General features: G+C 46.3%; 1 protein-coding gene across 7 annotated transcripts in view; it reads right to left on the reverse strand.

Annotated features, from left to right (window-relative positions):
* Positions 1-26,348, reverse strand: part of ARID1B (AT-rich interaction domain 1B) — a 400,125-nt gene that overhangs the window by 52,234 nt on the left and 321,543 nt on the right. For all 7 annotated transcript variants that reach the window (XM_059699964.1, XM_059699960.1, XM_059699962.1 and 4 more), the window contains 2 exons: positions 21,626-21,715; positions 8,634-8,813 (listed from right to left, as the gene is read on the reverse strand). In XM_059699964.1, the coding sequence (XP_059555947.1) occupies positions 8,634-8,813; positions 21,626-21,715 (270 nt within the window). The remainder of the gene's footprint in view (positions 1-8,633; positions 8,814-21,625; positions 21,716-26,348) is intronic.

The raw sequence follows: 26,348 nt of genomic DNA on the forward strand, positions 1-26,348 counted from the left end.
TGCGGCAGCAGATGCGGGGCCACCCACCTCAGCTGGACGGCCTCGCAGCCAAGACCAAGAGCCCACAGTTTTCAAGTGGGTTCATCTTGGCACACCAGCTTCGGGAAATTGGTCACCAAGCGAATTCAGACTCCAACCCACCGGGAGTGAGGCTCGAGCAGCAGACAGAGGAAGCAGGAGCTAGACTCCATTCCAGTCACCATCGTTACTTCAGGAGGGTCACAGAGAAGTCTCCACCTGCCCCCAGCGTAGTTGCATTTGCTGGTTACCACCCACAGTCCAAGCTTCCTGCTTCGGTTAACTATTAAATGCTTCCACTCTCATAGGAAATTCTGCTTCTCAGTTTCAATCACTCAGCAATTGCCATGAACATTAACTAAAGGCTCTGTATTATTCCCTATGACTAGGAGGGTGAAAATGATGCACAAGTCACACAACAGGTAATTAGCTACATATCATGATAAATATATTTGTCAATTAGAGAACTAAGCATTTATCTTGTTGTTCAGTCAAAGATGTTCATCACTCTTTACATCCATCTACTACATATTACTCTTTTGAGAGAGAAACATCGATTTGTTGTTCCACTTATTTATGCATGCACTAATTGCTTCTTAGATGTGCCCTGACTGGGGATAGAGCCTGAAACCTTGGTGCCTTAGTGTCTGAGGACAATGTTCTAACCAACTGAGCTACCTGACGAGGGCCTACATAACATTACTGTAAGTCGGGTTTATTGAGTTAGAACGTACATACAATAACAGCCATAGACAGTCCTATAACCATTAGCATAGTCAAGACATGGGATATTTCTATCATGATGGAAAGTTGCCATTTGTGGCCAATCTCCTTCCCAGCCCTGGCAACCACAGGCCTGATGTGTTCCCACAGTTCTGCCTTCTCCGATGTCATGTAAATAGAGTCGTGCATTGCAGCCTTTTGTGCCGGCTCCCTTCACTGAGAGCCCCGCTTTTGAAATTCATCCATATTGTTGCATATCAGTAGTTTGTTCCCTTTTGTTGCCGAGTAGTAGCCCATTCTGTGGACACTTGGGTTGTTTCCAGTTTTGGCAATTATGAATAAATCCTCTAACATTTGCATACAGGTCTTTGTGTGGACATATGTTTCATTTCTCTTGGAAAAAAAACACCCTAGGAATGATAGTGCTGGGTCGAGTAGTAAGTGCATGTTTAAACTTCTAAGAAACCCCGCCAAAAAATGTATGAAATTTCTAATTCCTCCATGTCCTTGATATTGCCAATTAAAAAACCATTAGCCATTCTAAGATGTGTGTAGTGGATATCATTGTGGCTTTAATTTTCATTTCACTAATGGCGAATGATATTGAGCATTCACCACAGGTTACCACATTTAAGTAAGATCCTTTCTGTGTAAAAACAAGTCATATTTCAAAAACCTCCTTCCAGCCCTAGCCGGTTTGGCTCAGTGGCTAGAGCATCGGCCTGTGGACTGAAGGGTCCTGGGTTTGATTCTGGTCAAGGGCACGTACCTCAGTTGTAGGCTTGATCCCGGCCCCGGTTGGGTCACATGCAGGAGGCAACCAATTGATGTGGCTCTCTCACACTGACGTTTCTCTCTGTTTCTTCCCCTCCCTTCCACTCTCTCTAAAAATCAATGGAGAAATATCCTCGAATGAGGATTAACAACACCCAAACCTTCTTCCAGCCCGACCTTTCTCCAAAGGCTGACCACAGCGCCGCCCGAGGCAGTGCGTGAGGGGGGAGTGACTGAGCGATTAAGAAGACCACCGATGCGGAGAACGTGAAGGCTGACTCGCCCCAGACCAGGGCATCCAAGCCCACTGTTTGTGAAAATAGAGATCATTTGTTTTTGAACTGATATGTCAGGCACCGTATTCTTCCTACGTTAACATGCATTTTAAAAAAAGTCTTCAAAATGTAACAGCAGTAATATTACACAACGCTTGTGCAAGAGGGGGAAAGACCTAGAAGTACCTTACAGAATGACTTCAGCACTTCTCCTCTAGTTTTTTTCTATATGTCATAAAAGTCAACTCCTTTAAAAATTTAATTATATAGTAATACCAGCTCAATGCAGAAAATATAGCGGCAGAGAGAAATAGAAAGATGATCCTTAGTCTCACTTCCCAGAGACAATTCTAAGCATTCAGTCCACCCATCGCACCGGGCACTGGGGGACGGGGGGTCAGGAAAGTGCTGTTTCGGGGACACCCTGTCTTCACTGGCTCAGGAAGCAGCTGGCAGGGCCTCCTGCCAGCACTGTGCTAATGGCTGGGGCCTCATGAGAACAAAGGGAGGCGCTTACATCCAGGGAACCACGGAGGTGAAGCAGTCAGTCTAGACCAGTGGTCGGCAAACTGCGGCTCGCGAGCCACATGCGGCTCTTTGGCCCCTTGAGTGTGGCTCTTCCACAAAATACCACGTGCGGGCATGCACGTACAGTGCGACTGAAACTTTGTGGCCCATGTGCAGAAGTTGGTATTTTGTGGAAGGGCCACACTCAAGGGGCCAAAGAGCCGCATGTGGCTCGCGAGCCGCAGTTTGCCGACCACTGGTCTAGACCAGCCGTGGGCAAACTACGGCCCGCGGGCCGGATCTGGCCCGTTTGAAATGAATAAAACTAAAAAAAAAGACCGTACCCTTTTATGTAATGATGTTTACTTTGAATTTATATTAGTTCACACAAACACTCCATCCATGCTTTTGTTCCGGCCCTCCGGTCCAGTTTAGGAACCCATTGTGGCCCTCGAGTCAAAAAGTTTGCCCACCCCTGGTCTAGACAATGTGTGATGGTGCTGGGCCCAGAGCAGAGAAATGCAGCAGGAGAGCTCAATATGAGGAGGAGGTCGCTGAGAGGCGACCGAGAGCCCCTGGGGCAGCGGCCGTGTGCATGCCCACTGCCCCTCCCCAGCGGGGGCGGGTCTTCAGGCTCAGGCCCGGGACACCTGTGCCCAGTCAGTTGCCGGGGAATACTGTCACCTTCTGCTGCACATGTGACCTTCAGAGAGCCACCTGTCAGTCCCGGGCTCAGTTTCCCTATCCACGAAAAGGGTGAAATACACGCTTATCCACTCATGTGGTTGCTGTGGGGAAACCATGATACTATGAATAATTACTGTTGGACACCAACGATGAATAGAGAGGATGTCGCTGAAGAGACACAAACTGTCCCAATATTAATAAGGTAACTTTTTAATCAGCGAAATGATCTTTTTACTATATATTGTGTCATATGCCAAATTTTACTTTCATGAGGCAGAATTCCAATTTATTTCTCCAACAGGTAAGTATGGGAAAAAGCATGACATAACAAATATAAAAAGGTATTATCTTAACTCATCAACAGAAGAATCTCTTCGGTAAGAAATGTAGGAGTCTGAGTCATGCTGGCAAAGGTGGTGTGAGCACCTGCCTGTCCCTGGACTGGGCTGCTGTGCCCGGGGACTGCATGGGGATGGCGCCCCCTGGAGGGAGAGCTCTGATCGGCTTCACCTGATGGCCAAGGCCTCTTCTGAAAGGTTGCTTGGTGCCGCTCACAGTGAAGTGTGATTCCACAGGTCATTTCTCTCCAAACAAACATTTGAAAAGACGGCAGACGGTGAGGCAAAGCTGCAGTCCACTCCTGTGTTTCTCACCGCGGGCCAGGACTGTCGTGACCAAGGCCGGACACAGTTAAAGGCCCCTGATGACGATGTCACAAGGATCAGCCAGGGGAGTGAGTGAAGGCTGGAACTTTCAAATGCTACTGATTTTAATGCCCAACATTAATTTATTTTAATTACTTAACAACAGTTAGCTTCATAATAGTCCAAATTCAAGTTGCTTTGTTTTTAATTTTTCCTTTCTCTTTTTAATTTTCCGTTTATTTGAACTTTACATTTTCATTTCTTTCCCAATTCCCAGGTTTTGATAAAATTATGATGACTATCAGTCTGTTAAGAAAAATTCATCCTTAAATCTTGTAACTTGAAGGCTACATTTGAGCACTGACAGAAGACTGCATTAACCACCTTTTGCTATAAAATGACATACTTCAATTTGTTTTTTCTCATATTAGTAAGATATTCAGAATATTTCTTTAACAACAAAGCAGGTCAGAATATGGAATGCATACTTTTGCCTAGCTCGTCAATGTAGCCATAAAGTAGGGTTCAGGGAATAGAAAGCTGTAAACACATCCAGTGCGTTACAACCCATTTCAAGAGAGAAAGGACTGCGGAAGAGGGCGTGGCCTGCAGCTGCTGTGGGACACAGATCGCGCACCTGCAGCACTGGGCCGAGCCAGGTGGCAGGTGGCACACTGCAGGAGAGGCTGGGTGATAAGCCGAGGTTCTGGCTGACCAGCCCGGGAGAGATCGGGTCATGGTGACAACAGGGCTGTCATGGCCTGGACAGTCCTCACCTCTCCCACAGCCGGGAGCCGCTGACTAGTAACATTTACAAATTGTTCCTCTTGAAACCGAAACAGCATACGATTATTAATGTGAAATTCACTCTTTTGGAACTGCACTCATTTCAATGAGGTATCATTTAAAGTATGCCTTTGCTGAATTTATGAGAAATATATTCTAACGAGGAAAGGGCCATTTCAGATGGCACCTCATTTGTTTTAGAGAAAAAAACCTTTAACCTGTCTGGAAAACATCTTTCACAATGTAATTTAGAAATAAAAGGCTCAGCAGACTCACCTACTTGTACGTTCTGTGCTTCCTAAAACACATTATACAAATTAAGGCATAAAACCAGGGATGCGTCACGTAAACCTGTGTATGCAGCGCCGACACCAGGGACAAATGAGCGGCACCTCAGGTCTGCTAGCTGCCCGAGGCAATACTTCCTACAGCGAAACTCAGAGACCTGCCTGTTGTACAATTAGTGACACATGTGACGCGGACGGGCAGTGTGGCAGACACTGTTCCAGAGCACAAAACAAATGCGACAGTCCCTGTGGAACCGATTTCAGCTCTCTTCCTCCCCTACAAGTTCATTTGTTAATGACCAGCATGTCAATTACATAATTCCTTTCCATTTATTACAGCAAGTCCCATGGCCCTCTTCACTCGCGAGCACTCTAAGGGTAGTTATTAGATGTGCTTACTTGAAGGTTCACTAGTTCATAAAATATATGGCAAACATTTTGACACATTTAGATCAGCTTCATCCCATTTGTATATTTAATAATTTAGGTTTTACAGTATTCATAGACATTTCTAAAAATATCTCCTCTTAACTTCATAGGGATTTTTTCTTTGTCTCTACTGTTGTTGATCTCTTTCCAAAACAGCGTCTCTGCTCCTTGAAGGCAAGTCACTTGCCTTCTGTTTCCCTCGTGGCTCACTGATGGCGTGAGCAGTGGGAAGGGCACCGCCACGGCGTGGGAAATGCCCACCCCCGACTGGGTGAGTGGCCCAGTCTTCGTCACTGAGGCCTGGCTCTGCCACGTGTCAGCGGTGGGTAATGACTTAACCTGCTCGTTTGCAAAATGGAGACAATGTCACGGGCTTCCCGTTAATTAAGACAACGGCGAGCTGTCTGAATTTGTGTGTGGGCATGACCACTGCGCACTATTTACTGCTGTTGCCTCAGTTTCTTCATCTGTCAAGTGGAGCAGTAAGAGCATGTGAGGACTGGAGGAGTTACTATATGAAGGACACTTAGAAGAGGACCCAGGCCATGGGAGCACTTGACACATGTTGGTTATCATTTATAACAAATAGGAGAAGCTGCTCCTGACAATGAAATAATTAGCAAAAAAGAGACTGAGGTATTTTCCCCGAGATCTCTTAAAAACTAAACTAAACCAGAGGAAAGCCATCCAGTTGGAAAAGAAGCAGAAGGTGACACCGACGACCTCTGGGAATCACTGCGCAGTGACTCTTTCCAGAGATCTAAAATGCACACCACAGAGATGCAAGCTGAAAATCTCACTAATAATCTGAGTAGTTAAAAGGAAGGAAAAACCTCTTCGTCTGGGACCCTGTTTAAAAGGATCAACGAGAGAAATGCCCAGGTACTGACGGAATGACACGTGCTACGAGCATCATTTCCCGAGCTGGTGTTTGCTGGGAGAGGAAGTGGGGGAGGAAAGGCGAGCGGTCCTGATGGAGCAGCACCAGGACCCTGGGTTTCAGCACCGGTACCTGGAACCAGTTACAGAACCAGGAGGGGCCACCCTCACAGGGGAACGTGCTGGAGATGTGGCCTGGGAAAAGGTGCACATGCAGAGCACAGAAGTACGGACACTTTCTTTCAAAGTTAGAAATTACTATCCCTATTTTATTTATTTTTGTTTTTAAATAGATTTTTATCGATTTCAGAGAGGAAGGGGGAGGGAGAGGGAGAGAAGGATAGAAACATAAATGATGAGAGAGAATCATTGATCGGCTGCCTCCAGCATGTCCCCCACTGGGGATTGAGCCTGCAACCCGGGCATGTGCCCCTGACTGGAATTGAACCCAGGATCCTTCAGTCGGCAGGCTGATGCTCTATCCACTGAGCCACACCAGGTAGGGCATCATCCTTACTCTAACGGTTTCTAATACCAGTACGGCCTAAACTCAGCACGTCTGCCTTAGGAAAACCTCGGGACAGCAGCCTCTCGGCCCTATAACCATGCGGTGGGTCCACTGGGCTGCATTGGTGTCAGCAGCTCCGAGTGGACGTGAAATTCAAACTCACTGACATTAGAATCAGAAGCAACTTCCAAGGTAACATAATCCCATTTCCCCAAGAATAAAACAGTTCCCAGTGCGCACCTGTCCCAGGACACAGCAGCTTGGATGAGCCCCTCAGGGGCTCAGTGCTCTTAAATTAAGAACCCTAGTGTTCAACAATTCCAGAAAACCGAGGGCTTTACTCCGAAAAGAAATCCCTTTTTCTATGGAAACTATCGCCCCTTATAGTGTCAGCGCTTTCCTGGTCGTTCACAAGACCCGTCAGACATCCTCCTTCCCCTGTGAGAACAGCGGAGGGGAGCCTGCGGCTGAGCTAGGAGCAGAGGGCCCAGCCCTGAGGGGCGCAGGAAGCCAGAGCCTTCCTGGTGGAGCCAGGCCTGAGCTGCTACCCCAGTGAGACCACGGCTCTGACCTGGTCTCCGGTTACATTCTGAGCAAAAGCCCACATTTCCGGTGCCTCTCACAACTTAGGATCTGCGTTCCAACTTTCACAAGTTTCCTCTTTTCACGACAGCCCAGGAAACTCCATGGTGACCGGCCACCATGCCGGGCAGGCTTGGGGGGCGGGGTGGGGGGCCTCTCTCGCAACAGAGTGGCTCATGGTCCTGTCAACTGGATGGACATTCCCAGGGCGCCCTCCAGCTCAAACATGGAAACGATTCACGTCACGCCTGTACCCCTCTGTCCACAGGCACGGACGGAGGCAGGAAGGGCCGTGAAGAACGTGGTATGGGGCTGCTAATACCGTCTTCCTACCAGAAACAGTTGGCTGGTAACGAACCAAGCGCAACAGAAGGAAGCGCTACGCTGGAGGCACTGAAGGCGCGTTCATTCCTCCGAAGGAGATCTTTAAACACAAGACAACCCATCTTCAAGCAGCAAGGGCCAGCAACCAGCCAGGAAAGCCTCCCGAGGAAGCCGGGGGAGCCGTGGCGGCGCCGGGGCCCCGTAGCCCCGTAGCCCCGCCAAGGCCTCCGGGAGACCAGAAGCTTCCACACAGCACACCCGGCCGAGCTGTGGAGGGGGAGCACCGTGCTCCAGTGCCCTAGCAGGAACTCATCATCTTCACTGGGACATACCTGGTGTTTTCAGAAGCGAGGAAACTGGGAATGGGGCCAGATGATCTCATTCTCTCTAAATTAACCTTTAATGTTTAATTCCCATAAACAAAATATTAAAAAGGTGCTAAATTCAAATGCCTTGTCAAAAGTGACTTTGGGGGAAAAATATACATATATATATATATATCAGGTTTTAAACCTGATAAAAGGATTCTCCATGTATATGACCAAACATACATCCGCTTCCAGGAAGGCACAGAATGCAAACACTGCAATTTTGGGCATAATTCTACTTTTTTTTCTACTCTTGCCTAAGTGTCCCCTTTGAAAGACGTGTCCATTTCAGGCTTTCTCCCGTCTTCTGAGAGAAAGACAGGTGATGGTTGGAAAATTAGAACTATTAACCTGATCTGGTGCTTTGGAGACAAACTGGAGGAGATTTAATGGGACATTCTTCTGAACCGTGAGCACGTTATCGTAAGGATAATTACGCAGAGGAGGAGGGGGCAGGCCAGAATTCAACATAATGAAACCCGAGTTTTAAAGAAGACACTTTTGAGGACAAGCCTTGTGTCTTTTTCTGAACAAGCATTTAGAACTGTAATACAGAAATAAGAGTTCACGTCTTTATTAGTAACATGTGTGAAAGCACTTACCGTGTGTCTGATGCAAGGATGCTTAATGAAGAGTTTCTATAATTATTATTTCCATCATTATGGGCAACTAAAGGGCTGTGGGTTCGCATGAACCTCACCAAACTGTCAGGTAACACATAACGGGAACTTAAAAGATGTTTACAACACTCAGATCTTGAAGAACTAATGTATGCACAAAATGGCTGCACCTACTGCCAGGCATCTGGAAACACCTTTTTCCTTCCTTCCTTTTCTTCTTACCTTGTGGTCCATACTGGCTCATCTGTGGACCGTACGTCCCACTCGAGTTGCTCTGCTGAAAGCTGCTGATCCCAGGATGCATCTGGCCCCCAGGAGAGGGGTGAGGCGACATGGACGGGCCTGTCTGCTGAGGTCCATACTGAGACATCTGGGGGTTTCTTTGTGTGCCTGCCATGAAACCTAAGCAGGAAATAAAAGGAAATACATACACGCAGGTGACAATCACGGCCATGGAACTGTGTGGAGGGGCGGGAGAAGGTAACATCGAGGTCCGTCTCAGACCCAGGGTGGGGTTCCGGAGAGCCTCGGGGGCTACCCTGGCCTCCCCCTGAACTCTCAGAGCTCCCGGAACCAGGGGATGCGGACCTGAACCAGGGAAAGGAGACGAGGGAGGAAAGGCAAGTTCCCGTAGCCTGCCTTACGGAGGAGGGCCCACAGAAAGCAACTGTCAGAGGGGGACCCTCCTTCCCGCCGGTGCACATGCTGCGCACGCCACCTCGAGGGAGCTTTGCTCACCTCATCTGTGGGACGCTGTCACTCAAACATCCCACCCTCCTCACGCCCCGGCCGACAGCAGCCTCCTCCTGCGTGTAAGTGTCCTCCTCCTTCTGTCTCCTAGAGCAACAACCATTCACCTCGACTCCTATGCAGAGTGCAGACCTGGGAGTCCCCGACTCACACTATTGCTATGGGCGAACTGGAAACAACCAGCGGGGTGGCGTGTATCCGCTATTCCAGAACAGAACAGGACTTGCCCTGCAAACCGTTCTGCCCGATGTCTCTCTGTCTCCATGGACCATGGACGGCACCACCAACCACCACACGCTCACACCAGGAACCCGACACCATGCCTGTGCGATCCATCCATCCGCACATCCCCCAGCCTCCACATCTGAAACGGTCGCCTCTGCTCCATTCCCACGTCCACACGAGCCAGCCCAGCTCCCTCTTCCTTTCCTACAGCTGCCGTGGTCTAACTCCCCTCCCTCTGCCTCTGCCTCTGCCTCACCCTCATTTTGTTGCATTGGTTCACTTTTCACAAAGCTGCCAGACGATTTCTCAGGACCCAGAAAGAAACGAGAGCACGTCTTTCCCTGCGCAGAACCCTCCAAGGCTCCCCTCTGACCCCGGGAACACAGCGCCAACTCCTGGCCTGGGATCACTGCCTCGCTCTAACCCCATTCCCCCGCTTTCTCCTCTTCCTCACTACCCTGTGAGTCCACGGCCTTCTGGGAGTTCTCCCACTGCCAGCTCAGGCCACCTGGCCGCCCAACCCGGGCATGTGCCCTGACCGGGAATCCAACAGTGACCTCCTGGTTCATAGGTCAACGCTCAACCACTGAGCCACACCAGCCGGGCTGAAATGCACTCTTAGACAAAGTGCTCCACAAATCAAGACATGCCTCTAAGAAAAGGCTAACACCAAACCAGCAAACTAACAAAGCGCTGCTGGAGAAACAGCTCTGAGAACCCTGAGTTGGGTGCTGAGAGCTCCCGGGCGCTGGGCGAAGGCTCCCGGGCGCTGGACAGGGCCGAGAGGGGCAGGTTCTGCCTCGTCCGGAGGGGAACCCAGGGCAGCTTCCAGAGAGGCTACTGAGGCAACAGGAGGGGCAGGCGACGTTGGCAGCCACGGTGGGCTTCCATCAGGGTCAGCTGGGACAGGGGATTTACAGAGCCCTGGTGGCAAACATCGAAGGCAAAAAAAAGATCTTTTGCTGCTGCTTCTGTATAAAGAGATAGACATAAAAGTACAGAGAGCTGTTCCTTATTATCCTATTTCACTTATTTATAAAGATGAGCCTCATGAAACTGAGCTCAATTGGCAGCTTCCAGATATAAATCAGCACAGAAAATGTTTGCTTTTTCAAATCTGAAAACAAACAGAAATCAGAGCACGAAAATTGCTAAAAATGACTGCATCTTAAGACGTTACATGAAATATTTATCTAAGCCTTACGATAAGATTCTCAGGAGTTTCACAGAGTCCCATTTAATAAAAAACGTGTTTCCATTGCGTACAGCCTGTGTGGGCTTTCTTCCTTCCGGAGAAGGACTGCGTTCTTCCTCATTGAGTTAGAAGACACAGGTCCGTTCGCCTGAAACGTCGCTTCAGCCATGAACCGCTGAACGTTATTGTCGCCTCTGGACAGTGACCACAGGCCTCTGTTTTGTTCAGATGAGCTCTGAGATTCTATGTGGGCAAAGCCATTCCTTTATTTCCTTCCTTAAAATACACCCACCACGGTCCACGTGAACTATCGCTGGCATTCCGCAGAAAATCAACAGGTGAAAGGCTCCGGAAGGGGTGGGGTGTTCAAAGCGAATTCCACTGGAATGTGTCACAGCATAAATTCCACACCTTGGGGTCGAGGTGACATGGGGTATGGGGTCTCCCTCCGTCCACAGAAATTGAAATTGGAAAGCTAGTTTTTCCTCTGCGTGCTTCTGCAGTGACACCTCTTACAAGAGGTGTAAATCTCGTTCTGGAAATGTCGTTCCGTAGTTTAAGTTATCAGCGGTTCTCAACCTGTGGGCCGCGACCCCTTTGGCGGTGGAATGACCCTTTCACAGGGGTCGCCTAAGACCATCCTGCATATCAGATATTTACATTACGATTCATCACAGTAGCAACATTACAGTTATGAAGTAGCAACGAAAATAATTGTATGGTTGGGTCACAACATGAGGAACTGTATTTAAAAGGCCAGAAGGTTGAGAACCACTGAGTTAGATGCACCCTTCCCAGACAGCCCGGGACAAGGACAGGCGGTGACATGACCACCCTGGCTCCTTGGAGCCTCACGCCTCTGACGGCGCCCGCGGGAACAGAGGCCTGGGTCCCAGCCTGGCTTGTGAACTAGCTCAGGACCCAGCAGGAAAGACATGCAGAAAAATGTATAAATCAAATTAGCTGTGCGACTTTAGGCAAATGCTTCAAAAATTCTCGAAACAGCCCGGCTGGTGTGGCTCAGTGGTTGAGCGTCGACCTATGAACCAGGTTTGATTCCCGGTCCGGGTACATACCAACGTCAACTCCTGCTGGAAAAACAGTGCAGCCCAAAGCACAGTTCATCTACCCGAGAAAGAGCGAAGAGCAAAGAAGAGCGAGTGTGCCCGGCGAAGGCAGGGGAGCGAGCCAGCACAGGACCAACCACCCCTGAGTGTGGTTTCCTCATCCGAGGTGTGGGCAGTGGGCACCCGGTCCTGCCCTGTCGGACACAGCAAAGCACCTACGACCCCACAAGCCACCAAAAACAAGGCATGCTTTCCTGTTGGCACATGGACCACTTATGTTCACGCTGGCATCTGTTAGAAACTCACTCACGGAATAACTGCCTGGCTTCTTCACGCCGGTCCGTGAAAGATGCTTTCCCGCACGTGGGAAGTAATGGCCGCGCGCTGCCACCCGAGCAGAGGGCTCCGACTACAAAGACAGACCGTGGTTTCTTGCCACACGTAGGGGCCAGATTCCCATATGCAGAGAGAAGCAGATTTGGAAGGATATTCTTGCTACAGCTGGGTATCTCCAGCGCCTCTGCTGCCTGCTTCTCCTCACGACATGAGCTGGTTGAGGAGGAAACTCATGGCCCGTCCAAGGCTGGGACCCAGGCCCGTGTTCTCCCGGCTGTGCCCTCAGGTGAGCTGGCAGGCTGGCCCCCTCCTTCCCTGCCACCCGGGTCCTGGTCAGCGGCACAGAAGACAGTATCTAAGTTCTGCCCACTGACCCTACAAGACCTCTCAGTCGCTGACACCATCCATCATCGGGAAAATGAGTCAGGGGAGAGCAGACTGATTACCCAGATGGTAGATGGGACAAAACACCTGCCTTCCTTACGCAATCTTCTGAGTTTTAGCTGCAAAAGTCCACTTCAGCGCGGAGTGCAGACCACCGTATGGATGTCTCTATGAGCCTTTTTTTTAAGGCTTTCCGCCCACATTTCACCCGAGTCACTTGGACCTGGTGCCAATGCTCACTGCTAATATTTGCACAGTGCTGGGCAACTTGTAACTCTCAGATACAGGACTGCACTTGATCCATGCGACAAATCCAGGGGACACTCTGATCCCGTTTATCTGAGGAAGCAGAAATTGAATTAATTGTCAAGGTCACAAAACTAGTTAGTGGTACAGCCTGTGTCTAAACTCGGATTTTTTGGTTCCAAACTCCTTGGAGATTAAAATGAGGAAAAGCATGTGCTCTCTGAGGTGCTGGAGCTGAAGCAGAACGAGCCTCACAGAGCCCTTGTTGGGGAGAGAGCTCAACTCTTCATCCATCCTTAGATCTCAAGAGGCACCAGACTGCAGGGCGGGGTCCCGGCTCACGGGGCAGCGCTGGGAGTGACAGGTGATGCCGCATTCATTTGTTCCCTCAGCAAATGCAGACTCAAGCTCCTAGCACATGCCAGGCTCTGGAGAACACTCGGGATGAGTAAACACAGGCAAGGGGACCCATGTCGGGATAGGGACAGGGCTGAGGAGTGGGTGGCAAAAGGGTGGGAGAGAAGAGTTTATGTAAAGATCCTCGGAGGGGTCCAGTGAGGAGGGAGGCATGAGCCAGTGCGCATGACACAGAAGACCAGAGAGGGAGGCTGGGCGGGCCGAGGAAGGCCTCCTGACTAGCTGGCGGCGCAGCCTTTCCCCGAAGGCAAAGAGAAGCTCCCCAAGGCCTCACAGAGGGAAGGACACATGTAGTCAGTCTTCTGGAAAGACACCCGGGTGCACAGAAAGTGGGCAGGAAGGGAACGGAGCTGAAAAGGCAGGGTCCTGGGAGGTTGCTGAGGGCACCGGGGTGGCCCCGGCCAGGGCTGTGCAGTGGATACAGGGAAGGAGATGTGGGCGAAGCGTCGCAGGGGCAGCGCCCACAGACGTGATGACTAGGGTAGAAGCCTTTAGCTTCCGGGCTTGGGCAACTGGCAGATGATGGTCGTTCCGAGACCCAGACCCAGAGGCACAGGAGGGTGCATTATACAGTGCACGCGGAATTACCCAAGATCCACGTGTGCTCGAACTCGCACTGAGGCATAAGCCCAGGACAGCTGAGTGTTAACTAGTAAAAACAAGCTTAAATTGGCAAATCAAAAACACTGCTTATGACAAAATTAACAAAACTGTGCTTTTAAAATATTTAAAATTTAGACGGATAATTCCTCAATGAATATAAATAGACTTTTATTGTATGTGCTACTTGTTTTCCCAGGTTTTTTGTGACTAGATCTCTTGATAGCTGACTTAATAGGAAATTAAGCCCTACACTGTTATTTCTTTCATTACTGACTAGGTTTGGCTTGGTCCACAGTTCAGCTCAGAGTTCTGGCTGAAGAAATTAGAATCAGCTTTCTAGATATTCTCTCTTGTATATAACCTCCCATTTGAGTTCATTTTCATCTGTCATGGATTATTAAAAAAGCAATCCTCAATTAAGAGCAGAGGCTAAATTAATTGCATCTGGGGGTGGGGGCAGATTCATTAATGCCTTAACACACCGAGCTGCTATCCTTACACGCAATACACATGAAAGCGATGTCTCTTCTCTTGACAATGCCCTTGTGCTAAAAGGCAGCATCATTTTGTGTAGTTCGCTCACGCGGTAAACAAGAGCACCTCTATGTACGGGGTAATGACAAAGGCGGACGGAGAACATTCCTAACCACCAGGCTGCCTGTGAGATATGCCCGCTCCTGCTGATTCACCGTCACACTTCAAACAGAGAGAACCCAACAGAGAGAAACAAAACAGCTCCAACCCAACAGAAAGAGAAACAAAATTTTTCCTGCGGATGTAAAAACAGAAAACAATCTTAAATCCTAATTGTGACTTGACAATTATCTTGGTGGTCTCCTTCGTTTCTCTATTAACTTAATCAGGAGTCAGGTCAATTAGATATTCAACAATAATTTTTAAAAGTTCAAAACCAATTTTTGGTATAAAAATCACTATGAAACCTGAGCTAGGTGCAATAGAGACACTGAAGAGTTTTACTTATTTGGTCTCGCTGTTCCTGGGCTATGAAGAGCATGGCTCCTTTGGGGGCGGCCGGGGTGCGTGGAGGCGGCCTGTTCATTCAGCTCCAGGCGTGAGGACCCCAGGGCAGCCTACACAGCCTGGGGCTGAGGAGTATGTGGGGGAAGAATGTGAGGCAGGCGCGGGTCCTTGAATCTGGTGCAGAATCAAAATTTCTACAGAGAAACACTGTACCCACAGCAGCAAATGACCCTCGACGGTAAAATCGAAGGAAGTCTTATTAATATGGTAAGCCTTCTTCACTGAAGAATGAGTAGTTGACTCTGGCTTTTCTATGCTCTAAAAAGATTTGAAACCTCTGAATGGTGTGAAGGCTGACCTGGTTCCGCTGTCCAGTGTAGCCTTTGTGAACACGTATCACCCACAGGCTCTTCTGCGGACCCAGGGATGCGGAGGTACACAAGGTCCGCCTGGCCCTACAGAGCTCGGTCTCATCTACATTAAGACCCTGGATTTATTTCCAGAGAATGCTTTTCTTTGCCCTTGGCGTTAAAAAGTAACAGAAAGATTTGCCCTAAGCAAACAGAATGCCTAGAGATCTGACGAGGAATTCTATTCAGACTTTGAAAAACACACTAAAATACAGCACTAAAGACTAGGGATAAAATTATCCCAAGGCAGTTAACAATTGGGATTAATAGAAGAAAAGATATAATAATGAAGACATATTCTAGTTGATCAATCTACAGAACACATGTAAGTTTGAAACATCATACTCTCACAGTAGCACACAGAAACATCTAAAGCAGGCTCAGACTCAAGAACAGCCTGGGGGCCAGAGGGAAGGGGCTGGGGGCTGGTGAAAAAAGTGAAGGGATTAGAAGTACAAATTGGTAGTCATAACATATTCACAGGGCTGTACAGTACAGCATAGCCGATATAGTCAATAATATTGTATTAACTATGTGTGGTGCCAGGTATTGAAAAATACCAAGGGGAGCACTCTGTAAAGTATATGGTTGTTTAACCACCATGCTGTACACCTGAAACTAATACAAAATAATACCGAATGTAAACTGTAATTGAAAAAAGTTTAAAAAGAACATCTAAGTGCCTGACCCCACCCCATCTGCTGTACATTTCTCCGTTATGAAAACGGAGCTACTGATACATATCACCGTGAAGATCACATTCCAAACATGAGAATGTTGTCATGCTCTGACACACAGCTGCCAAGGACTAAGTCTGGTTCAAATACTTGAGATGTATGAAACGACCACGCGTGCTTATGTTCTCCTTGTCCTGCAGCTGCAGAGTAAACACAGGAATCACAGGCCTGTCGTCGGTGTTGCCCCCGCACACACAGGACAAGCCAGTCCTCACGCAGGCTCAGCAAGCCCGCACTGCAGCGTGTTTAACGCAGAGAGAGGCTGTCATGCAGGTGGACGAGAATGGAGGCCGGTGGGGTGCTCTTCAATAATTCTGAAAGATTTCACCCAGGATCCCTTCTGTACATACCCACGGTCTCAGAATGATGCCCGAGAACCGCCTCCAGCCACAGAAACGTTCCTAGCTCATCACGGCCCTGCAGCCACCGCCCTTCTGTTTGCAATCGTGTCCAGAAGGGAAAGTTCTTAGTGGCTCTGCTTCCCCCATATCTCGAGGACTAATTAAATCCTCATTACTACCTTCTAATTATTCAAACACTATGGGATTACACAGAGGAAGTCCCTGTTGGTGCCAAGATGAAAAGGGTTAAATAACCCGTGTTGGTTTTGAGAACCCAGGTCTAGTTCAGACCTTCGGAAAGCCAGCATTAACATGCATATTTAACTAGATACCACTGAGAGAATTAAAAGGGAATTCAATTAAAAGGTTTTTTTAAAAAATTAATTCTGACCTCTCTACATCTGTCCAAATAAATAAGCCTTCCTGAAACGGTTTCACCTAATTGCTAATCCAATAAACTAGAAAGGCATTTATTGGTTTCATTAAGCTTAGCATTTTGCAGGGGTTAAAAGTGGGATCATTTTGATGTTAATAATAATAATTCTTATTTATCTACTCCGATGACTATTCCATATTCCCTCCGAGCCCTCTTGGAAAACAGAACAATGGTCACAAGCCATTTCCTATTGTTCTTTTCAATTTTTAAGAAATATAGGTTAAAGATTAAGAAATAAGGACAAAACTAAGCTAAACTTGTTAGCTACAATTTTTTGGTAAAATTTATTTCAGTGCGTTAGAGTTATGCATTGCTTAGGTAGTGTAAATTACACTAGTTTATTTTATCTTTATTTTTTTGGTAAGGTGCTTTAATAGCAAGTCTTTGTCATTTTATGAGGTCTAGAGAGACAATTTGGTTTAAAATAAAAACTATGGCAAATGTGTTAGAGCAGTGGTCGGCAAACTGCGGCTCGCGAGCCACATGCAGCTCTTTGGCCCCTTGAGTGTGGCTCGTCCACAAAATACCAATTTCTGTGCATGGGCCACGAAGTTTCAATTGCACTGTACCTGCGCGCCCGCACGTGGTATTTTGTGGAAGAGCCACACTCAAGGGGCCAAAGAGGCACCGTTTGCCGACCACGGTGTTAGAGAATCCTAAACTGAAGTCTTGCCCCTTTTTCCCCCCAAAATTTGAGCTAATTTTCTTTAAATTAGGAAGCAGTTCCAACACTATATAAAGTTCAAACAGGAGAGAATAAAATCAAGCTATGTTGAGAAGTAGATGACAGTATAGAGAAGAATAAAGAGGCCAATAAACACCTAAAGTGCTTCCCTTCTCTGGGGAACCCATGATGGCCACATCCACATTTACTTGCACAAACATCTTCATAGGTGGACAATACAGAACTATAGAAATGCAGCTATTTCCACCTCTATTTAAGGTGGGGAAGTGGATTTGTGGCTGATGTCCAGAACCGCCAGAAGAGGACGCTGCGCTGGAGACAGGGTAGGGGTGGGGGCCTGGCGGCCACGAGCCCCTGCCCCGGAGTATGGCCCTGCAGTGGCCAGTGTGGTTCAGATCTTAGGACTGACTCAGGTGTGCTAACAGGGTACACAGTGGTTAAATAAATGTTCCTCCTGATGGGATACAAGACAAGAAGTAGCAGCAGAGCTGGCGTTCAGCACCTGGGACCTGGAGGGACCTAGGCTCCGGGTCACATGTCAGCACTGCTGTCCCCCAGGAGGACTTTGGGGAGAATCAGGAAACGGCACCTCCCAGCACAGGCTGCATCTCTTGCCCTGAGCAGGTGTCTCTGGACAAGTGAGTTTCTAGATTCTTTGTCATTAAAAAACTGTGTATAAATGTGGAATCTTACTTTTAATCTTATTATTAAAACAAGATGAGTATAGAAGGGCCTGTTCAATTTGGTGGTTTCAGCACTCAGCAGCACAAAAGGTATGTTCTTATGGTTTCTGAGAAGAATACATTTTTTTTGTAAGATGCTAACTACTCACCAATGTATTTTTTCCTCTCTGCTTCTTTCATCATTTTCCTAATTGGGGGGTGAGGAGCATGATATATTAATTGTAAAGGTATAAATTAATGGGGAATAGCCTAGCAAGTGTTTTCCTAGATCTACTTTGTACTATACATACTGTTGGTACATATGATGGTAAAAACAAGCAAGAAAAATGTTTTTATTATTGTATCAAAGCATTAAAATGACTGCCATTTACCATTAAAACATCTGATCAAATGTCATTAGGAGCTAACATTTCTTCCTGGATTTTAACAAATAACAAAGCCATTTTAAAAAATTCTTGCTGCCCAGCATTTTTTTCCACTGTGAAAAAATTTTTTTTTAATATATTTTATTGATTTTTTACAGAGAAGAAGGGAGAGGGATAGAGAGTTAGAAACATCGATGAGAGAGAAACATCGATCAGCTGCTTCCTACACACCCCACACTGGGGATCTGCCCACAACCAAGGTACATGTCCTTAACTGGAATCGAACCTGGGACCTTTCAGTCCGCAGGCCGATGCTCTATCCACGGAGCCAAACCAGTCAAGGCTGTGAAAAAAAATTTATTTATTTAAAATACATATGGATGCCGAAACCGGTTTGGCTCCGTGGACAGAGCGTCGGCCTGCGGACTGAAAGGTCCCAGGTTCGATTCCGGTCAAGGGCATGTACCTGGGTTGCGGGCATATCCCCAGTAGGAGATGTGCAGGAGGCAGCTGATCGATGTTTCTCTCTCATCGATGTTTCTAACTATCTCTCTCCCTTCCTCTCTGTAAAAAATCAATAAAATATATTTTAAAAAAAATAAATAAAATACATATGGAAATGCAATAATCCTGTTTGCCACTCCCCCACCCCCCTAATTACAGCCTACATTCAACAGCATTCTGAATTAGTTTTGGATGTATAGCTTACTACCCAGTTTTTAAGAAAATTTAACTCCTAAATGGAAAAGCATCATCCAAGAGTCATTCTGAAATATGAAGTTTTCCCCTTCAGTGGGGGCTGTCCAACCAGCAAGAGGCACATGTCTCCAACACAGTCTTTCAGAGAAAGTTTGGTGAACATGTTCATGAAAATAAAGTCAGACTTAGCAAATTATAAAATTCACTAGAGGCCCAGTGCATAAAATTCGTGCACTGACAGGGTCCCTAGCAGCTGCTGGCTGGATACTCCCTCCCTTCCCCTGGCTGGCCCCACCCCTTGGTTGAACTCCTGGTTGAGGGGACAATTTGCATACTACACTTTTATTATATAGGATATTTGCTAATTGAAGGAAATGGTCATTCTAACTACCCACATTGTTATGTATTCACTAGAGGCCCAGAGCACAAATTCGTGCACCAGTGGGGTCCCTCGGCCTGGCCTGTGGGATCAGGCTGAAACGGGGCTCTCTGATGTTCCCCGAGGGGTCCCGGATTGCGAGAGGGGACAGGCCAGGCTGAGGGACCCCACTGATGCACAATTGGGACTGGGGAGGACGTGGGAGGTTGGCCAGCGGGGAGGGACTGTGGGAGGGCTCTAGGGTGTGTCCGGCCCGTCTCGCTCAGTCCTGATCGGCCAGACCCCAGCAGCAAGCTAACCTACCAGTCAAAGCATCTGCCCCCTGGTGGTCAGTGCATGTCATAGTGAGAGGTTGAGCAGCCTTAGCATATCATTAGCATATTACGCTTTGATTGGCTGAACGGACAACTGGACACTTAGCATAACACATGTCATTTGGAAGGGGTTGGGAAAGACGTTGTTGGAGGATCTTGGAGGGTTTTCCCCTTTTTAATTGGTAGAGATAAAGGTTAGAATTGTAGTGCTTTCAAATAAGGTACCTCTTATCCTTTAATGCTTGCAAAAGAAGGAGGATTCTCCCAGTGGCAATGATGTTTCAGTACGGATTAAGTGAAATAACAAATATCTCTGTCTCAGTTCAGGTCTGGCCTGAGCAACCTCAGTGCGATAATTTCTCTAGTCCTTTTCCCTCCTTCCTGACCCAGGACCACAAAGCAGCTGCAGACCACAGCCAAGGAAAGGACCTTGGGGAGGGTCCCCTCGCTTGGCCTTCAGCGCTTCCTGTGAACTTCTGTAACAGCTGGAAACCATCCATCAACGATTCCATCACTAAAACATACTGTAGTAACTTGATAAGTAAATGAAAGTATTAACTATATATTAGATCAGGGGTCTTCAAACTACGGCCCGCGGGCCACATGCAAATGCAAATATTGTATTTGTTCCCATTTTGTTTTTTTACTTCAAAATAAGATATGTGCATAGGAATTTGTTCATAGTTTTTTTTTTTTAAACTATAGTCCGGCCCTCCAACGGTCTGAGGGACAGTGAACTGGCCCCCTGTTTAAAAAGTTTGAGGACCCCTGCATTAGATGATAACAAAAATGTTAAATATGTAAAGGTATTAGAAAATCAAAATTTCATTGTATTCCTACTAAACAGTCATTTCAACACAAATGATGTGTAGGTAAGGCTAAGCCATCTTTTCACTGGCATTACTTTCTAAGCAACATGCTACTGAGTTTTTAACCTGTAAAATAACTGAACCTTATAATTCTAACCAGTAGCAAGTCATATATAACTCATATAGAAATAATTATAAACATTAGTGGTCAGGAACCTTAAATATTAGCTACCGACTTGCCTTGTGGGCAAGTGTGAGAGGGAGGGGACCTGCAGGAGGGTGGCACCTCCTGTGGGGGGAGGGGCTAGCCTGACTCCCGGCAGCGCAGTAATCTGGCCCAGCACCGATGGTGCTGCAGGCTTGTGAACCCATCTCCACTAATGCGGATTAAAATCACTGCACCACCACCAACCAAAGTCGCTTGGCTACCGGAGGGAAGAAAATACCCAGATGTCAACAAATGAAGGCCAGAGGCAGTGATACCTGGAGGTCAACATCAGAACTGAGCTGAGGGTCAAAGGGTTTGCGCGTAAGAAAACTTGAATGCTCAAGGGCTGCAGCAAAGTCCTTTCCTCCGGCTCTGGCACCAACTAGCCTCTGAGAAAGAGGAAGTCATAGGGAAGAACCTCTAAGGCCCCGCTTTCTTCTCTGTAAGTGGAGGTGATGGACTCCCTGATCTGTCAAGATGTTCCAGTTCTAAGATCCGGTAATTTTTAACACAAGGTCTTACTGTGTGTTTAAACTTTTAGTATTAAATGTCATGGAACAAATATTGGTCAAATCAGGTAAACACCCTCACTAACATTTTACTCGTTAGAACCACTATCCAAATTGAATCGTTAATGGTCATTTTTACACAGCTAAGTCAAATATCGGACTAGAGTTATGTATAAACCGCTTCGGGCTGCTATGCAGACATATATATGCTTTGAATCTGGAACAGTACTCTGGTAAAATTTCACCCAATTTGCAAGAAAGCATCCTTTCCCCCCGTATTTGTTGTTACATGTAAGGTTCTTACTTGTTTCGTTCATCTGATGAGGAAACAACATCCTTTAAAATTATTTACAAGGATATGAATGGGTAAGCAAATTCGTAGAAGCCCCATATACTCACAATGAGAAATATGGCCAACATAAACTGAAGACTCACCTCTTTCCTGTGGCATTGGTGACTGGCTCAGGGCAGGATGGGAACTGGATTCTGACTGGCTCCCAGGTGGCTGGGGGGGCATCTGACTGCCTGCAAAACAGGAGGGGAAGAGGGATGAGGAACCCTTTGCATTAATGATGCAACTGTGCGACACCAAGGCACAGTTACATTTTCATTTAATCTTTATTATCACAAAAGGCACGACCCCCCGCATAGAAAAAGAGCTCAAAAAGCATAATATTTCACACTTTTTTTGGTGTGTAAAATGAAGAGGAAAGATGCATAAACATATTTAGTAAATGACCTCCAGAAAAGTTCAATTTCTACTGGATGAGTTCCCAAACTCAGAGCAAATCAATGAGTAGCTGAAATTTCCTGGCACACCCTTCTTCACTGCTTTTCACAAAATCCAAGACTGGCGAACTAAACGCATCCTCCTGAGTTTAATCTGGTCTCTAAGTGGGCAGGCGTGATGGTGGCCCACAGTTTCTCATTGTTAATATTTATTCAATGTTGTAATAGTAACTGATGTCTAAAAACCCTTTGTAACCAATCAGAGATTTAACATAAACTTAGGAGATCTCCATTAAAAAACATAACAGGATTACAAAACATAGTGTATGTTATCACCAAAAAAGGAAATAGCATCTGCATCTCTCTTGATCTTTATTGCTAATAAAGCAATCACATCTATTTGGTTTCCATGTACCTAACGTGTGTCCAGTTTGTCTTCTCAAACTATAAGGTAAGCTCCTAGACAGAGGAATGTCTTTTACACCTTTAATTCCTCCATTAGCATAACAAATACTGGTTATTTAATACCCTTAATCTGAATCAAAGGAAAAGATGCTTCTTATTTATTAGTTAAGGAGAGACAATGAATCATGTGAAGGCAGAGACAGGTTTTGAAATTTAAGAATCATCACAGGTACTTGATGATCTCAACTCTCTGGCTCAGAGGTTTAGATGTATTTCTAAAATAAAAATATAGAATAAAAAAGGCAGTTCAATTTAGCACAGACCTCAAGGCATGCTATTTTATCTTCTAGTCCAGTGATGGCGAACCTATGACATGCGTGTCAGAGGTGACACGCGAAGTCATTTTTTTGGGTTGATTTTTCTTTGTTAAGTGGCATTTAAATATATAAAATAAATATCAAAAATATAAATCTTTGTTTTAATGTGGTTGCAAATATCAAAAAATTTCTATATGTGACACGGCACCAGAGTTAAGTTAGGGTTTTTCAAAATGCTGACACACCGAGCTCAAAAGGTTCGCCATCACTGTTCTAGCCCCTCCCTTTGCTAAAATAAATTGGAAAGACAAAAATATACATAACTATCTCCCTGGTATGGAGACTCGAGCCTGTGAGATCAAACAAGTAGCGGCTCTGACACCACAGGACCGCCTCCTCCACTTTGGACAGAGCTGAGAAGAACCACAGTTGCCCAGAGAAGGAAATGAACGTACTGTGATCACCACCAATGACCCTGGTGTTTCACACTGAACGACAACCTTCCGTGTTGGCACCACGGCATCTGCTTGGCCAGGCAGCGAGTCCAGACCAGCACGAGCGAGTTCTGAGTCTCTGAGGACGTCACTCATTACTAGTTCTAGAAACGGTTGCATCTGTGACAGCCAGAGAGGCGGGAAAATGATTTCCCACCTCTAGAAATAGTTGTTAAAATATAATCATAAAAATTCTCATTGTTTTTGGGAGTTTCGGTGTCTCACTTTTAGAAAAGAATGTAAAACTTATGAATGCATTTCTGAGCTTTCCTGGGGTCAGCTGCCACTCTCTCGTCTTCAGATAAAGTGAAAACCAAGACTTGAATTTCCAGTCACCACTAGGCGGCGCTCCTCCTAAGTCAGAGCCACAACTGAAGGATGAAAGACCAGACAAGCAGCACAGACCTGGACCAGCCACTGCCTCAGACAGGTGGAGTAAATTAGCATGAATAACAACTAATCAAATGTAAACACTTCAGGTTCTGGACGAAACAACTTCAAGGGGAAACACTGGTCACCAACTCGGCTACAGGTACACAGCAGTTGCTGTGGGTCACTTCTTTCCTATGCACTACCCCAAGGCCCCAACCCAAAGTCCATTTAGAAATTTAAAGTACTCTGCAGCCAAATCCTGACTTCCAAAACGTCACCGGGGAATCGGCTCCCCGAGGACAAGTGCTCACATCACAATGACTGTTTCTGCACGGCTGGATGCACAGCCTCACGACAGTGAAAACAAACTGCAATTTTGCGTCTGCAATTCTGCGTTAACAGATGACACCACCACCTACACGATGCATGCCCAGGGCATGCTCTTAAAGGCAATTCAACTAAAAAGAAAAAAGGCTGTTTGAAACCATCATGAATTCATAAAATCCTGCCACACCCACGCAGTGCTATTGGTTGGCTGGCGCTAAGACATAGCTGTTTAAAGCCATGAGATAATTTATGTACTAAATCCATCCTTTAAAGAAACAGACACGAACTCTTCATGGTAAAGACGGGTTTGCCCAAGCCGTTTTAAATTCCCCATTTGCCTTTACCCCCATTTTCCCATCACAGTGTCATAGTTACTAAGAAATGCCTTCATTCTCCCTTAAGCCCAGGGATAGGCCAGTTAGAGCAGATGCTGAATCAGAAGACCTTTGAGAATCACGATGCTGAAGATGCATTTGTGTCCAATTTCCACGTGAAGAAGACAATTCCAAACCCTTTGCACCAACCGAATTAAGTAAACACCTTCAGAACCATGGATTTTTATGACGTATTTTTGGCATAAGTAAAATAAAGGTTTGTTAATTATTTTAAAAGAGAATACTGCCATGCACAGTGAACAAACTAACTTATAAGTAGGCTTTAACATTAAAATGGTTTTAGAGAAAGTCCATGTTTCCCCTTGTCTATGTCTATAAAGATGTTAAGCACAATGGGAAAAAAATTACAACTGGAAAAACCCATGCTATGAGTTGGAGTAAATTCTACCACTTTATACTTAGGTATTTATTCTCCAATGACTATTTACTTTTGATTCTCAGCAGAAGTCCATACTATGATTTTTTTAAAAATGTACTTTTTATTGATTTCAAAGAAGAAAGGAGAGCGGGAGAGATAGAAACATTAATGATGAGAATCACTGATTGGCTGCCTCCTGCACACTCCACACTGGGGATCGAACCTACAACCTGGGCATGTGCTCCAACTGGGAATTGAATGGTGACCTCCTGGTTCATAGGTTGACACTCAACCCCTGAGCCATACCAGCCAGGCCATCCTATGACTTTTTATTTTATTTTTTGCTAGTCCTCACCTGAGAACATTTTTGCATTGATTATCGGAGAGAGTGGAAGGGAAGGGGAGAGGCAGAGAGAGAAACACCAACGTGAGAGAGAAACATTGACGGGTTGCCTCCTACACACCCCAATCAGCGCTGGGGATCCAGTCTGCAACTGAGGTATGTGCCACTGATTGAAATCGAACACAGGACCCTTCATTCTATCCACTGAGCAAAACTGGCTAGGGCCTATGGTTTTTCAATAAAAATTGTTTTTCCCATTCTCCAATGACCATGCATATACAATAGTGTGCAAGATTTTGCTCAAACTAAGAATGAAACATCAATAAGTCACCCGAATTTGTACTTTTTGCTGACTTTCACATCTGACTCTCAACACAAGTTATGCTATGAATTTTTATTAAAAAAATCTTTAATTTTTTAATTTTTTTTAGACTTAGAAGTTATAAAACTAGGACAAAAAGTTCTCTTATATCCCTTAACTCCCCTAGTGTTCTCATCGTATATAATAATCAAATAATTATCACAAGGAACTTAGCATGGTGCAATATTATTAACTAAAGACCTATTTGAATTTCACCAATTTTCCACTTACTGTCTTTTTTCCTCTCCAGGATCTCACATTGCACTGAGTTCTTTTTAAGTCTCCTACAGTCATTAAAGACCAGTCTTTCCTTTTATGACCTTGACATTTTTGAAGAGCACTGATCAGATATTCTCACCCTCAGATCCTCACTTCATTCGTCCAGGGGTTCAAGACATTCTCACGCGTCATTTCTGGTGATGTTTACCTTCATTACTTGGTAAAGTTGGTGCCTACCAAGTTCCTCCGATGTCAAGTCACTATTTTGCCCTTTGTAGATGGTAAGTATCTCAAGGGCGATGCAAACCCTGTGTCCCCTCAAACTTGCACCCACTAACTTTTTCATCCATTGGAGTCTTGTCTGCATAGCCATCACCACGGTGTTTGCCAATGGCGACCCTTTCCTTCCCTCTTTCCTTCCACATTTACTAACAGGAGTCTGCTGCAAGGAAGAACTCTGCTCTTGCCCATCTGTGTGTGTTTACAAGACTGCTTCCGTCCATGGAACTCACTGTGGCAGGCACACTACAGGACGACTGCCAGTGAGCCACACTCTTGACTGAGGGCAGAACCTGTGACCTGGCTTCTAAGCAAAGAAATAACAAAAGTGATAAAATATCACCCCTAAATCGTATGGAGGCTAACGGGATTCTGCAGGGGTAAAGTCCTGAATCGGATGGCTTTGAAATAGTCAACAGGTAGAGGATCCTGGTAGGCCTGACTTTACAGGAGGACCCAGGCCTGTGCTGCGCTGGCATTAACGGATGGCCTTGAAGAGCAGGCTTCCATGAAGTGAGCTGAGCCACGCGGCAAGGACAGGCAGCCTGCAGAACCCGAG

This window comes from Myotis daubentonii, chromosome 6, assembly GCF_963259705.1.
Source record: "Myotis daubentonii chromosome 6, mMyoDau2.1, whole genome shotgun sequence".
Taxonomy (NCBI): domain Eukaryota; kingdom Metazoa; phylum Chordata; class Mammalia; order Chiroptera; family Vespertilionidae; genus Myotis; species Myotis daubentonii.